A 17,189-nucleotide genomic window follows, 5' to 3' on the forward strand; every position below is an offset into this window, starting at 1 on the left:
TTTCCAAATCAGAAATGTGCTGCTATCTGTTGTCAGACAGTAAATATAACATAATAATTTTGATTCACAGAGTTCTGTAAATTTTGTTACAAATTATAAAATTTGCTTCTCTATGTGATCCTTGACTAAATGTTATAATTCTAGTGAAACATTAATTTCGAAGCAAATTAACAATCACTAAATAACTATAAATCGTATTTATTGAAAGTATTTATATGCAACCAAATATACATACATGTTACTACATTATCTGTAGTATGTTTTTTTTGTAATTCTATAATCATTAAAAAACCTAAGTCTGGAAGTAAATTCAATTAAATTAAAAAAATGCCGATTGCGAATTTGCAACCTATTACACCTCTTTCATATATGATAAAATTTCTAAAATTAATTTGAAATATATAATTGTTTTAATATCAATACAAAAATAAAATCGAAACATTATTTAGAAACATCAATCTAAAAAAATAAACATTAAAGGGCTTGCATATTCAAAGTAGAATTATCCAATTCCGTGTTGGAGTTCATTATTTGATTGTAAACTTCGTCTTCGTCGTCGAGTAAAGCTTGCATTCTCTTCTTGTAACTGAAACAGGCAACAGAATAAATAAATGTAACAATGAGAAAGTAAATCGTTCGCACATTTCACTATCAGGGTTATTGTCTGGATTTCTGCATTTCTCCAGCTTCTTTTCGATTAACTTCATCTGGTTCTTATCAGGATTCACGTCCGCCATCTTTACCATCGAACGTATCCCTCTTACTGCCTCAATGAGTTCCTCCAGTTTCCCACGACCATCAACTCCAAAGAGAGTATCAGTAACGTACGAATCTAGATTCTCCTGCAGTTTGGAAGCAGCATGAAGAATAGCGGCCAATGCCATTTGGCTTGGTGAATATAGCAGAATTGCGTCAGTGAGGAAAACCTTATCCAAAAGCTGGTCAATCCCAGGTCTTAATCTCTCTGGATCATTAAGTGACTGACACCTAGTCTTGATATCAATTATTAATCCCTCCACAGGCCGAAATGGATTGTGTATAGCTAAATGATAGTTCAACTGTTCCATAAGTAATAGTTCATTGTTTAAAATAATGTCTGAAGCTTTTTCCCTATCTCCTTTAATATTTGACACAAACTGTCCAATGGACACATTGAATTCCTCAACTTTGCATGCTAGATATACACATGTTACCCTAAAAATATACTCATTAATAATTATTATGGATTAAACTAAAGTTGAAGAAACCAACATGATTTCTTTTGGGTGATAATTCATCACTGAATTATTTACATAGAATCGTTTGAAGTAGTGAAATGCAGTTCCTGTTACATTTCGTGGCATTGGAGGTGAAAATCCTTTACAGAAGTCTCTTAAGAACAGTTCATACCTCTTCGCCATCAAGCTTTCTTCTACTGGAGTTAAAAAGTAATCATAACGATTGGCTTCCTGAAAAAAATTGTTTATAACTATTTGTTAACTATATCTTAGTTTACAGTATACATACAGGTACATTTTTTCCATAAGCTTGAATGTGCTTAGTGTTGGTTTTTTCTCTTAATTGATTTAATTCCTCTTCACTGGAAAACATCCAATATTTACACTGGGTACTTGTGGGAAACATTGTATAACAACAATTCTATCAATTATACTTTAGATTATTTAATTTAATTCATATTCCTTAGAGAGTGAGGAAAATATGATTCTTGAGCAATGTAGGGTTATGTTATGATTATAGTTTCAACTTAGTTCCTATAGGTAGCAGCATTGTCTAATGTAACTTGCGCTTTAAGTTAATCATAATATATGTCACTTATATGTCTACATTTTTTCGGCTCAATAATTTTTTGAAAACAATTATTAATAAGTAATTAATTAATATTTCATTCATTTTAACAACCGGAACATTTCAAATCACTCAAATTATAAGCTATTGTTATGTAACTAATAAAAGTATTTAAGTATTTATTAAAAGATGTAGATGAATTAATATTGAATCATAACGGCCCTAATTTGGTCCAATAATAATTACTTAGAGTTTTAGTAAACATTGGTAAAAATGTTATATCTGTCGGAAGAAATAATTTATGGTCAATAGCCTTTTGCAACAATTATATGAATATGTTTTAATTTTTATTTGGTTGTATGCTGTAATTGTTATAATAAATATTATTATTGTTACTTACTTAAAGTTTATATTTTAAGAATAATAATTTATTATGAATACCATGAGGGTGATTTTAAAGAAAAGAAGTGTAGATGTTTGCTAAGTTGTAAATAAATTTGAGTTTCGAGATTCGGAAGTCGCCGTCTCCTTGAGCACCCATAATTGTCTCTAAATCACAGGAAGAAGACCTTAAAGGGGCACCCAGGTAATAAATAGCAAGTTCACGTGCCGCGCCGTAAATCCAATCCCGTTTTCCGGTTTTGACAGTGACACAAAGGCGGAACCGGTAAACGGATGTTCCCCGAGGGAAATGGTTAAAAATATCCAAGACGCTGTTGCGCTTCAATCAAATGGTTTATTTGTTTACGCGTGAACGGTAATAGAGGAAAGACGAAATTAGTACAAATGAATTATTCAATGCCAGTTTAGAGGAATGTGTGCTAATTTTATGGAAGCTGTTACGAATTAGGTTGCATTGCGATGTGCAAGGGAGTAGCTGCGAAATTATGCGGACTTAGAATTTTCATACAATTAACGTTTTCTGCTTGGGGAACCCTCGGCTTATACCACGCGGCGTTTCGGAGCCTCCTGCTTAGTGACATGAAAAGCTCCCAGAGGATTCGTTACCCTGCAGTTGGTTACCGAACTAAGTTCCTTTACTTTATTAATTCTATAATTGTATGTTTCAAAGTTATTTACAGGCGTCGCATTTGAACTAACAGAAGAATTAATTTTGTAAGTTTGACTTTCATTTTGAAGTATATATGTATTCAATTTTGTTTTAACCTCAGACACTGGCACATAAATTTAAATAAATAATTGGAATGTAGTGCATGTGATGAAATTATGTTCTACAGTGAAGATTGTTTAAATTCTGAACATTTCCAGAGTTGTGTATATTTGTCATCTTTGAAAGTTATATAAATTAGGTCTTATTATTTCAATAGCTGAAAGTTTGTACCATACGTTTTATCATCTCCGAACAGTACAAGTCACTCCAGTATAATTTTCACAAAGAAATATAGTGGAAGTGCCGGGGTACAACATTATATAATCCTCCGTTACTCGCTCGGCATTTTGTAATATAGTTACCCACGTGGCGTCTGAGAAACTCCGTTAAATATAACGTTACTAATTAATTTCTAGACTCTAGAATATAGAGCGTAAATCTAATATAAAACATATTTGTATTTTCATAAGTTTATTTATATTATCTATATAATAATATATTTATTAGCCACAAATGCCATTAATGGTCTATCGACCTAAGTCTTTCTTTCTTTATACTATTTATTTTATTCTATACTCTTTCCTATGTACATTTTCCAAACATTTTTTCTTGGAAATATTATGATATCTCATTTTCTCTTAACCAGACAAGTTATATCTGTTGCAAAAAAATAATTGTTATGTATCGTATGATAATTCAAGAACAATATGAGCTTATTTTGATCATTTTATGCGTAGTCACGAGATAAACACATTCGACAACTACCGGTTATAACGAGAGCCACTCAAAGGACGAAGATCGTGTTCGGAAAATGTAAGCCAGAACACTGACCCAGAAACGATTGGAGACTCTCCCGGTTTTATTTTCCTCCTCCAGTCCAGTTTTATCGTTCCTTTCTTGGCTTTCTTATATGTACTTCTACCTCCATCTTTGCTCGTTCTATATCTTTTTTTTAATCTGCCCGAGTGGAAGTGAGAGCAATTTCATTTTGAGGAGGAGGCAGTTGAGAAGGCGGCGGTAGTTAGCGTGAAACCATCCGGGCAATTCGATTGCGGTCATCTTTATGGACCCATATCGCGAATCGAATTGACCGGACGCCCATTCAGCAATTCAACGGCTGCCTTCGCCTCCGACCATAAATCGTTTTCCGTCCAAATTCATTTTCCCCACAAATATTTCCGTTTATCGAGTTATTAAATACATACTTCGAGGTGAATTTATACTAAGATTTATTTATTTCTCACTTACAACCTCTCCATTGAGATCTGATGTTAATATATTTTTTCTTTACTTTGTTGAGACAATATGATGAACTTTTCTATATGTTGTAGTAGGTGGCTTTTGAGACGGTGCATGGAAAAGCCTACGAGTGTCTCGGAAACAAGGAAAATTCAAATGCCGAAGGTGGCCTTGTTCATTATGCAATACATCACCACTGAATCTGAATCCAAGGAGGGTACAAGAGGAAGAGAGAAGGCAACAAAAAGTAGAGGAGTACTGGCAAGACTAGGATGAGGAGGACGACGGGCCCGCAATTTCATTGTTATCCGCTCGATTGTCTCCTTGTGAGTGGGTTACAAACGGCGTTCGACGATGAAAACACACATACACACAATGCATCATGTGTATATACTATATATATATTGCCGGGGAAAGATCGCCGCCCCCTTACACCGCGTGCGTATATATCCTCATAAAGGATACGAGGACACAACGGCAGAAGGACTCATGGGCGAAAGTGGATGTAGACATGAACGTCGAGTGGCTTACATACGTACAAAACTTTTTCATCCCCTCGGAAACTGCACATACCCACGCAGAAAGTAAGGGAAAAGTCGTTACGGACATTATTCTCTATCACCCTATTTTTTTGGTATTGTCTTTTTTACCCAAAATTAATTTTCCCCAAATTTTATGTCTAATTACTTCCAATAGAGATATTTCTTTAATATTTATATACAATATTTATTGGTTCATTTTGACCAAAGTTTAAAGTTTTTAATGTATTTATCTATAGGGATTACGATTTATGAGTAATTAACGTTCCTTAAGATCAGTTTATTTACATTAGAGCTTAAAAAAGCGAAGACAAACAGTAATAATATGAATGCAGTTATTGGAAATAAATAAAACAAATATCAAGAAAAACAGGGTTTTATTTACCAACGTTTCTATCGAATTAACTTGGAAAAGATCAACAAATGTTGGGGAAGTAAAGGATTTTACGCGGTGGACTGAACCTTTTCGCAGAATTAGATCCTGAAATACTACTAGGAATACTATTGTTGGGAATGGATTAAGTATATTACAGCCATAGAACAAATACATTTGATAAATCTTTATTTTATTAAGATTTGTACACATATTACATAATAATACATATATTATAATATTTATTTCATAGATTCATTTTTTCTTTTAGTATTAATTATAGTTAGAAGATGCATTGGGCGAAGGTAATTTAATGAATCGGAATTAATCATTTTTCTGTTGCTCGCAGCTAATTACATTCTTTTTATAAAACAATTTGACACATTTAGAAGTTACGCCATCGTGCTATATATTATATATATAGTATATTTCTTATTTTTACACCCTTTCAACGAATCCAAACTGTTCGATAACTGCACGATATTTATTACGAAAAAATGGCATTTCGGGTATGATGAAAGGTAAACTACAAAAGTTGTTGTTATCGAACTTATTAGAATCGTTGCTTCCTTAAAATTACATATTTTATTTTGAAACAGAAGTTTTATTTTTATTTATTTATTTTTTATATTCATACCCTTACAATTCTCTCATTAAAATTATAGTTGGGTAATATTAATAATTAATACAATAATTGTAGTATTCAATTTATGCTGTTTCTTTAAGTTGATCATATAGAATATGTTATATCTGTATTCTGATATTTCTCCAAGTTAGGTTTCAATTAGAAAACAGAACAAAAAGAACATCTCTTTTGGCAAATTTCTTGAGCCATGGAAGCATCTCAATATATTTCCTATAATTTTAACAGAGAATAAAATTTATTACCAAGAAACACCATCGTCGTTATTATCCACTAGAATTAATTTAATTATTATTAAAATGTATTATTTATTAATTGAAATCCTATAAAATCGATATGTACTAAATATCATCGTTAAATATCATGTAAAAAGCAACTTTTTTTGTGTGTTTTTATTTAAGTTTAAAAATCCGATTAGTACTTTATTTATTGTGCATTAAATTTGTTTATGAACGGAAACGCTTAGAAATAAATATTAATGCTGGCATATATTAACATCTGCAACATCAAATTTAGACTGAAGATTTTACATTATTTTCAATTAGCTATATATTCTATAATTTTTTTTAATGAAAACGTTTCCTTATTCGTTGTAGCTTAATTTATATATATATTTTTATAATAAATCTCTTTCTTAATCGAAACATTTGCAAGGATAATAAATATAAATATTAATAATATATGTTCATATTTTTTTTTAAATTTATTTTTTTTATTCCATTTGTTAATTAAAATTTTAGATTGGTCCGTGCGTTTTTAATTGAATCCATTCATAGATAAACTTCTTGGTGTGGACTTAGATCTTAAAGAGAGTGGGCTGAACCTAGTAACCGAAATTAATTCAGCCGCTGAAAAAAACCTAGTGAAAATCAACCGAAAAGAAATATTCCTCCCTTTTCGTCTCATACGCCCCACAACATCTTCACACCTAACGCGTATGTTGTCTTCCTATTTTTTTTTTGTGAAAATCTCTCCTCAAGACAATTCTGCAAATTTTGGGAAACCGCGGAATGATCCTCTCCATGTGTCATTTTTGCGTATCCTCTCCCTCAGCTCCCATCCTTTTTCGTAATATTTAAATGAGGTTGAGGTTCATCGTTCCGGATAGGTAATCTTCTCGCAGTAGAGGTACCATTGTCGTGCTGCTGCGTCTGCAATTAAAACCAATTAAGTAACAGATGCATCCAAATATAAAGGGATTTTCTCGGGGGTGCAGCGTGCAAAAGAAACGAAAATTAAAAGCCCAATTAATTAATATTAAATTTTATTACTCAAAGAGTTACGGGTTGTCTCGCTAATTGATAATTAATTTGATATAATTCATACTACAAATTTCTTTTATATCTGAAATGAACAAATAGTATCATGAATCTCGTTCAGAAACGTTTCAGAAATAGTTGATAAATTTTCATTCTTATTACTTTTTTGCATCTTACAAGTTAAGAAGTATTTCTGAATACTATCACATTTTCACTTATATATTAAATCTATCATATACATAACAAATGTATCAAAATCAAACTACTATTTATGAAAGAATAAATTAAATTGTAAAGAAATCAAAAAGTTATTTTATTTTAAAATGGTGTTGTGACCTTTGGCACATCTTGTATTATAATATATGTAATATTTATCAGATATTTCTGACTTTATTAGAAAATAAAAATAGAAATTTTATGCTTTTATTTTATATTATTAAATCAGCAACGAACTAATTTTACAAATATATAGAAAGAAAACCAAGAAAAAAATTGGTAATTGGCTTCTTCTTTATTTGTAAAATATTATGATTCCGTTTTACGTGCAATGAGACTGTGCGCAATTTTTCGAGCAACGAATAAGGAAATTAAACTGTAAGCTTCTGTATCGTTTTCCGCGCGTTCAAGGAATTTATGTGAAACATTTCGCCATTACGCACGGACTGCTCCCAGAAAAATGAATGTTTTGCCAGCTTTTATTTTCTTCATTTTAATAGCTTTCGCAAGATTATTACCATTATTTATGCTCCAAAGGAGTTCTTCATTAAATCTAAAAAAAACTTATTTCGCAGCCCATTGTCCTCTAAGAATTTTCACATTTTATTCTTCTATTCTAATGAAGAATAAAAGTTGATATAATTGATCAAAGATGATGAAAATTTAGATTGCCTTTATATGTAATAAATAATATTGAATTAAATCAAAAATGCAAATAAAACTGTTTGTAAAAATATTTTTTATTAATACAATAATTTTTATGATAAAAAAATATAGTAAAATATGATTTTAATTCATATAAGAAAAATTGTATTGAAAAAAAAACTAGAATAAAGTTGTAATATAATGTATCAATTGAATACATTTATTTTTACATTTTATAAATAGAATTATTACAATTGTAATTAATTGCTAGTCAAATAAAAAACATACAAAATTCATTAGTACGTATGCTGTGTAAAACGAGTTTTTGATACATTTTGTGGTTCAGCTCGAAATTGCAACATCCCTAGGGACGTTGATGGTTATTTACAATTTCAGCTGGTCATTTCCCATGACATAAACGAACCCTTAATCACGATTACATTCAATAATTCGGAGCACAGTTCAGTAGTGGAAAAATATTGGTATGACCGTAATGAACTATATACCATTTCCTACCAGAAAATTTGCATATTTCGAAAATAATGGATATATTTCCTAATAAATAAAATCGTGCAATTATTAACACATTAGTGTTAGGGTCTTCTGAATTGAAAACCAATTTTGTAGATTTTCGAAGTGGCAACCGGAAAATGTTTTCAACCTGTTGGAAAATTAGATTGACCAATCCATCATGTTGTATATGTTTATATATGCTCGATGTACATGTCCGTAATTTGTTTTTAATGCAATACCAATAGCAATATTTCGTTGATGAGAAAATTATTGCAAGTTGATGCATCCAATATGCGCGAAACGAGAAATAAATATGTCTAGACTACCAATTACAATGTACACAGTATGTAATTTCAGTTACTAGTTCAATTTCACTGTTTTCGTACTCTATTATAAATAGGACTTCCATTACCAGTAAACGGTTAACTTGTATTACCGACCAATATGATTGAAATTATTTTTTACTCGGAAAATTTGAAATGTTTACACAATCATCTAGAATTTAGGAATATAGATACGGTAATTATAATTTAATTTAGTTGAATTAATTTGCAATTACTTAAACTATTTTCTGAAGTTGGTATAGCTGTCGTTGAAATAACGAAAATTCGGCACACAGTATTTTCAATTAGAAAATAACCAGTAATTTACTGATTACCGGAAAGAAACATAGTAAATTTGGATACCCTAATTATATCCAGTAGCAGTTGTTATGACATGAAAGTTTGCAGCATAATACATTTTACTTATTTAAAATGACTTAGCAAGGATCAAGTGATAAGTAGCAAGTTACAAACAAAAAAATGCCCGATTTCCAAAGCAATAAATCTCTACTTTTGTAGACATTAAGGATAACTTACGTAAAACAAGCATTGGAATTGCAACAAATCCTTAAATGATATATTTTTTAAAGGTACAAGAAGTGGAAAATAAAAGTGCAATTAATCAAGCGCGGATTTGATATCTGCTCGATGGTACAATTTTCTTTTGTAATTCCCCGATTCGCGTTCGCCTTTCGTTAAATTGAGATAAATTTGCTCGATCAATTTGTAATTATTGGGTAGATCCCCCGTCGCGTTCGGTAATCTCTTCTTCTTTCCCTTCGTTTGTCTTCCCTATTCACCATTGATTTCTAATGATTGTAAGGGAGTTTTCCTTAGTCGATCAAGGAAGAAGCTTGCCGTGAGATTTCTGATCGCTTGTTTGTCGAAAATAGGAAAACGTGAGGTGCATCCCACCTTTTTAGTGAATACAAGTTGAGTTTCCAGTGGTAGGAAAAGCAGAAGAAAAATATTATACTTATTAAATGAACAATAGTAGAAGGAATATTTTCAATCAATTCATTGAATGAAAGCATTTATATTTAGTAAAGAAAATTATAAAGCAAACATAAGTATGTAGAGGTTTCCAAAATATTTATTAAACATATTTCAATTAAAATTTTATTTATTCTTTGCACTGTTTTACGTGATTCATTAAACCATCTTAATATAAAGTTTTGTTAAACTAAAAATAAGTGGATTTTAAACATAATATAAATATACTTGGTACTTACTCGGTTGGAGCGCGTTGGAAGGTGGTGGTTGGAAGTTGTTTGGCTTGGGCAGCACGTGCACGTGCCAACAGACTCATCACTGTCCGTTTCGTCGGTGTCATTGAAGTCCTGGGTCCACCAGCAAGCAGCGGCCTCTTGCGTCCTGCAGCCGCCGTCGGCGTCGTCCCCGAGATGGTCGGCGTCTGAACTGCCGCCGCGACGCCGCCTCCGGCTCCATTGTTCGGAGACACTTGGCCGCCGACTACTGTGCCACTGTTGATAGGCGATGTGCTGGCATCACCGACGATTACTGAAACATTTCAGCGATGTTAGATATTTCAAATCTTCACGCGGGAAATTTAGCACTTCATTACAATTAAGAGTAAATTTTCGATAACATGAAAAGCATCACCCCTCGAATGCTCCGTTCGGGACATCATCGTTTCACCTACATACACACACACACATAGCTCGTTACCACGCAACCACCTCTCTCTCAATCTTGTCAAATTTGATCACACATGCTGATCCATTAACAAAACAAAATTCGTTCAAAATGGAAATCTTTTGTATAAAATTAAACCCTTTCAATCTAACAAATACGGTTAATGAAATCCATCAAAATTTGACTGCCGAACGTACACCATCTGTCCATTAAATTCTATTATGCACAAATAATATCAGACTTTCCGCTCTGAATATTTAACATTTTCATAACACGATTTTTTTTTTACTAATTTAAATTGTGATAACTTGAATTAAATTAATGCACTTATTGTATGAAACACATTTTCATTATTCATTTATATAAATCTTAAAAAAAGAACAAATTTAAATTAGTCTACACATTTATTTAAGATTAATATGTTAATTGTTTCTTTTAACCCTTCGTTACTCACGTGGCGTCTATAAAACGCCATGAGTATAATACCAATCATAACTTTTATAACTGAAAAGGAGGGACGACCTATGTGCCTTCTTCATACTGACTGACGATTTGTGGACGGTTTCTCAGACGACGTTACAAAATATTTTGCGAGTAACGTAGAGTTAAATTTTTTCAATATGAAATTGTTTTATAGTTTTTTTAGAAAAGTATATTTTTATAGTTGTAAACAAAAATGTAACGTTTATTTTGTTTGATACAAATTAAATTGTTTAACGTACTAAATTACATAATTCATTAATTATAAAATGATTAGTATATAATTGATTACAGAAATAATATTTTGTGTTATGAACAAGTTATTTGTATAAATTAATTATTTAAAGTAATTTCCATATTGATTCGCATAAATTAAATTTTTTTTTTTGTAATTAGAATTATTGGAATTGGAAATTGAATTAATTGGATTGGGGTCAGGTTCAGCATGTTTGTTGAAATATAAATGTTGTTAATGATTGTCGTGCGCAGTACATTTTCTATTAGCAATGCAAATCGTTTGTTTATATGTTGTAATTAAATGTGACTGTACACGTGAAGTTGTGCAACTGCATTTATTCAGCAAATGTAAAATGAACGTAATTGAATTACTTTTTTCTGTTCTTTTATTTATTTGAGTGTATTTTACAAATGCGGCATACGTTGACCGCGATTCAGATGCACAGGGTTAATAGGTTAACTCCATATTTTCTAAGTAAGTGGTCGGACTTTTGAGCTGGAAGAGCCAAATCTCTCTTTCATAACAATGTTAAAACTATTTTAAAGCTATTAACTTTTGATATGGATGAGCCAATTTTCTCTCTGATAAAAACCATAAAAATTATTCTTGTGTTAGTGCTATTGAATTCAAACATTTTGAATGATGAATAAAATCAAGTTTTTATTTTCAATTGTACTTTAGGGTCACATGCAAGTACCAAAGAGCTGCATTTAACTGGTAAATCGCACTTTTCCGACCGCTGACATAAGTGAATCTTGATCATGTAAATTACAATGTTATGATATAATATATTATATGGTGGATGTGCCGGGTTAGATGCTAACTTCTGTATAGATATACTGATCAAATATTATGTGTGTCTTGTTAGAATTAAATATGGTTTATATATGTATTGAGACACGGAAACCTAAATAAATATGTATGTGACAGATACCTGGTTGGACACCCCTGAGGGCAGGATGGTCCTCATTTGTTGGACTGTCGGGTACTTCGAGAATTTCGATGTTTCCCGTTGAGCTCAACCTGTCCTCTGTTTGGTAATCGGCACCGCCACCGGCTAACTCGTCGCCTTTGTTATTGTTTCTCTGGCTGGACAGAACCTGCATCTCCCACATCTGCTCCTGTCTGATGTCGTCGTTGTAATCCTGAAATGTAAGCCACAATTAGTATGGCGGATTCGTAGATGTATGTTGTCGCACAGTCATCGGGACAACTCAATAATACACTTTCATCCCTTCGAGGATTCAATCCATATAGATTATTCGGATAGCATTCTTGGGCGAGGGGTGACAGAGGAAGGATTTCCGTTTGAATGCATTCTCCGAGCAAAATTCAACCATCCGGACAAGGGTGCCGTCGGACGTGTCGTACAAGATAAAAACGCCGACGGCCGCAGCGGCGAACAAGTTATAAAGTAATTGGGGACGGTTTTTTTTAATTAATTCAACAGTTTGTGCTTCTTTCACGGAGAAATTAAAAGAGCTGACGGTACGTTATTTCAGTTTTAATAATCATTTATAAAGAACAAAGTATTGAATGTTTTAATTTTGTATAACTCGTTATTGTATATCACGATTTTGGATAAACCTGTTTCCTATAACGTTATCATATGTTGAACATTGAATTACGTATAATTTTGAAGCTAATAATAAATGGGCAACAACCGGAATGATGCGCATATATCAGGTAACCAAAAAAGTTCGTACGGTTTTTGATGGTAAAATATAAATATTTATTACCTATCTGGCGAATTTATTATTTCCCTATCTGGTGAAGGTACAAATGATTGGTTTTGGCCAGTTTGTTAATTTCATTTTTTCGTTATTATTTATTAATTTGATTATATAATGTTTCTTATATCCAAGGTTTATTTTGATGATCCATTTTATCATAAATAATATTAATTAATTGAAAAACAGTATATTAGAAACATGAGGATATACGAAGATTTGTAATTAAAAATATCAAAAAATTTCAAATAAAAAAATATGATTAATATATTAGAAATGAAATATTTTAATAAAAACTACTCCTACATTGTTCTTTTAATAAGGTATTTTTTGTTAATTGTGAAATTCTTTATATCCGTTATAAATGGTAAACTTCATAAATGCTTTATTCTTCTTATTTTAAAGTTCCCTTTGAAAAATTTAATTAAAAAATGCTAATAGAAAGATTGCAGGAAAACAAGTATGGGAAATAATATAAACAGCATAAATGAAGTTTCAAATATGTTATTCGAAATAGCGTGTATTATTTTATCGATTTATAATAGTGCTAATTCAAAGGTGGCCATTTATAAATGTATTGAAATATGGTTGATGAAATTTATGGACAAATCTTTTGAAATATTAAATTGGTATAAAATTAAATAGATGAGGATAATCTGGATATAATGGCCATATTTACATGGCTTTGATATTCTGCAGCTTATAAAACGTCGAAGCAAATTCTAATAAAAAAATTAATCGAGCTTCAATGCTATTGGCATTCTTTTCGATCATCCATCCGGTTGCTGCGAATTTAATGCGAACCGAATGTCCGCGTAACAAGCTCGTAAAGCATAAGTTCGGTCCTGTAAATAGAATCTTTTTAGCCAGGATAAACTGAGCGTGCGAGAGGCGGCGACGGCGGTCTGCATTTTACGCCCCTTTCATCTATAAATACGTCGGCGGTGTCGGCGGCGGCTGCGGCGGTTCACCATTGAAAACAGGTGGTCAATCGTTTTTCTCTTCGTGCGCGATCGATGGCCGCAATCTGCAACCCCTACGATTCTGCACCAATAAAAAAATATATATGTATCTGTATATATTTGTTCGTCCTTCTTTCGAGCACGAACCGATGTGGAAAATAAAATTTGCAAAGACCGTAGAGAGAATGAATTCGATTGAAACCAAAGGTAAACAACGTTTTGGGCTGGCTGTATATTTCCTTTTCAGAATCGTGCCCTTATCGATCATATTGTATAAAATATACGTCGTATGTTGTAGATGTAGATAAGAAAATACTGTTCCCAAGCATCCACCCTATTATTTTTCCTATTGTACAGGATGGCGCCTAAATGATTTAAAACAAAAATAACTTTTACATACACAATTTTTACTTTTTTATTTTATATGAAAAAGTAGTTTATGGAGTCTTATTGGTATTATGTGTGAAAATCACCGCTATTTTCCTGCACACAAATACAGGCTCTTTTCACAGCATTTTCCATGACCGTACACAAGATTGCAGGTCGTAAACATTGGATTTCGGCTCGATTGATCTTCTTAAGTTCTTGAATTTACGAGGTTTAATTATGTAAACTTATGCTTTCAAGTATTGCTGGAAATTATACAAAGCTATTTTAATTTTCAATGGATGATCTGTAACTTATAAAAAATAAAATAAAAAAGATTGAAGACGCCACCCTTTGGGAATTAATTTATTGAAAATGTATTTCGATTTTCTTTAATGTCTGACATATATAACATGCTTATAATAACGAAAAACATATAATTTGATTTCGTTTTATGATAAGGTCCTAGATACAATATAAATTATAATTGATGATTGTCTGTTGTATTGCGTCAAACGTATATACCAATGTAGATAATAATTGTAAGTGACTATTCGGTGTCAGTTACAGCGACTTGTTTGCGTCTCTAAATGCATAGGCAAACCTAAGCCAAGGTTCAGGGTTCTCGCCAGTCCCGTCTGTTGCCTTCGCAAATTAATACTGATGCGAGTTGCCTCACCGCACAAACGTACGTCCTGACACTTTATAATAGAATTCACGTTTAATTAGCATACGTTTACATTTACATAGCATAGGTCTCGCGAAAGCTCAAACTCACTCACGTTAAACCAACAAATATAATTTTCCAATCGTATTGAATAGAAATGTATATGATAGATTTAATACAGTAATAAAACAAACATTTTTCACCCATGAAAATGTTCAAAATATATCGTAATATCACTGCATACCAAAAACGAAAGGCGTGGCATCAGTTTTTGGTGTGCAAAGGGAATTTTGTTAATAGATTATCTTGAGAAAGGTAAAATAATTAACTCAGAATATTATACAAGCCTGCCGAATAAATTGAATGAAAAAAATCTATCATAAAGACAATAGCTCTGCTCACAAGAGTGTTTTGACCATGACAAAAATAAACGAATTGAAGTATGAATTCCTTGAACATTCTCCATATTGACCAGATTTATTGACTGATCGAGGAATCAAGAAGCAATTGCTACTGTAAACAGATATTTTGCACTTGTTGATGCAAATAATTATAAACATGGTATAGAATCATTATGAAAACTATGGACTTAATGTATTGAGCTGCAATGCGAAATGTATTGAAAAATAAAATAACTTTGAACCCATTTATATCTAAGATATCATTACAGATTTTATATTACTAAAAGGAACTGGATCACCTTTTCCATTAAATGTTAAAAAAAATATATGTTACAGTTGAATATACAGGTTCTTTTATATATAATATCTGAAGATCACTCTCTCATCAAATATAGGCTGATGTTGTTTGACTTTTGCCATTAGAGTTATCTTATCATTTGGGCCGATGTAGTTGCTTCGTTGGAATGAATATTACCTCCATTAATCTGAAGGGTCGCTTCGTCTTCAGCGCTGGCTTAGATAATAATTATTGCTGATGTTGGGTCTATTTATGTTCGCGAATAAGATAAATCCATAACGAGCATTCACCGGCATAAAGTTAGATACTTCAATCCATTTGCACGGAAATTAGAACTACAAGTAAATAAAGCATATGCAAATAATTGAACTATTTGCGAAACGTCGGATATGATGGAGCGTATACAATTATGCATTTCATGAAAGATCAATTATGATGAATCGAGTCTACATAATTTAACTAAAGTATTCAAATGCAATCGGTTGCAAATCAATTGCGCATTTAGGAGTTGTAAATATAGTAATATCAAAGAAACAAAACGAAATATCCACGAGAAATTTGTTTACATTTTATTGCTTTTGCACGTATCGGATTCAAGTTGAAAACTAAAGTTTCTGGGATTTGTAATTGGATTTTCCGAGCGTCGCGGAATCCATAAATTTAGAAATACGCAAAGGGTAAATTGGATAAACGTGTCATACGATACCCGGGGCTTCGCCAAAAAGTGAGATAAAAGTGCGCACAGGGGGGAAGAATTGTGTGCGGGATTCGGGTTAGAGTGAGTGAGAGAGAGAAATATAGAAATATGTATTTTATGTGAGGATCGGAGAACTCGAATCTGCAGCTCTGGATTTGAAAACAAAAAATAGTAGAAAAAAAGGATCAAATAGACGTTGATCTCTTTGCCTAAGCTTTTGTTTTACTCAATCAATTATTTTCTGAACGACAAGGGCTTAACCCTTCAAAATACACGCATCTACTATATTCTATAAATACTCATCACAAAAATTTTAAACAATTTGTTGGAATCTCATGCACACAACATATTGGTGAAAAGGATGATAAACTTTGACGATTTTAATCATACAAATATTTAAAATAGGTTTATGAGGTTGCTTCTTATTATTAACTCATGAGATTATTATAATTTTATAATAATATTTTCAAGTTTAAAATACTTTCTTATGATATATCGAAAATGTTGATTTGATAATGACAAATGATTCTATAATTGTTATATGTATTATAAAGAATCAGAAACAAATGATGAAGATATTTTTTTTATATTTTTATGAAATAAACATGTTTAGAACATGCTTAAGAACTAAATATAATAGAATATCGTAAAACGAATGTAATTTAAATAGAATTCTTGATGGATAAATATTGGCATGACATTCTTTGATCATATGCCAAACGCAATTTGCAAGGTTTTGAGTGATTTGTATTTTAAATATACAATCGACACGAAGACGCGTTCACGGTAGGACAAAAAGTAAAGGAAAGTTGGAAGTATATACATTTACAAGCACCGTGCAAACGTTCCTATTTTCCACCACCTCCGCCCACAGAAAGTAGAACAAGAAGCGAAACTCAACGCTGCGCCCAATATTAATCACAAAAGTTTCCTGGTCTCGTATAAATATTAGCAAAAGTTTTAAAGTTTCTTCGGCTACAAAACGGACGGACCGAAGAGAAAAGGGGATTCTATCGATTACGGATGGGGTGTTTTGCTGTCTCCGACC

At 31.9% G+C, this 17,189-nt stretch overlaps 2 protein-coding genes across 5 annotated transcripts in view; both read right to left on the reverse strand.

Moving 5' to 3' along the window:
• Positions 1-447: 447 nt before the first annotated feature.
• LOC108567826 (cyclin-H) lies at positions 448-1,745 on the reverse strand. Its single transcript, XM_017928520.1, has 4 exons — positions 1,507-1,745; positions 1,252-1,448; positions 643-1,194; positions 448-586 (listed from the first exon to the last, which is right to left on the reverse strand). The coding sequence occupies exons 1-4, from the start codon at positions 1,621-1,623 to the stop codon at positions 475-477; spliced, it is 978 nt and encodes a 325-aa protein (XP_017784009.1). The 5' UTR covers positions 1,624-1,745; the 3' UTR covers positions 448-474.
• Positions 1,746-6,410: 4,665 nt separating this feature from the next.
• The window catches only part of LOC108567857 (KH domain-containing, RNA-binding, signal transduction-associated protein 2-like), an 88,669-nt gene continuing 77,890 nt past the window's right edge, over positions 6,411-17,189 (reverse strand). For all 4 annotated transcript variants that reach the window (XM_017928565.1, XM_017928566.1, XM_017928564.1 and 1 more), the window contains exons 6-8: positions 11,955-12,165; positions 9,879-10,167; positions 6,411-6,841 (exon numbers count right to left, since the gene is read on the reverse strand). In XM_017928565.1, coding sequence (XP_017784054.1) covers positions 6,766-6,841; positions 9,879-10,167; positions 11,955-12,165 — 576 coding nt within the window. In that variant the 3' untranslated portion in view covers positions 6,411-6,765. The remainder of the gene's footprint in view (positions 6,842-9,878; positions 10,168-11,954; positions 12,166-17,189) is intronic.

This window comes from Nicrophorus vespilloides, unplaced genomic scaffold, assembly GCF_001412225.1.
Source record: "Nicrophorus vespilloides isolate i.1.1-1 unplaced genomic scaffold, Nicve_v1.0, whole genome shotgun sequence".
Classification (NCBI taxonomy): domain Eukaryota; kingdom Metazoa; phylum Arthropoda; class Insecta; order Coleoptera; family Silphidae; genus Nicrophorus; species Nicrophorus vespilloides.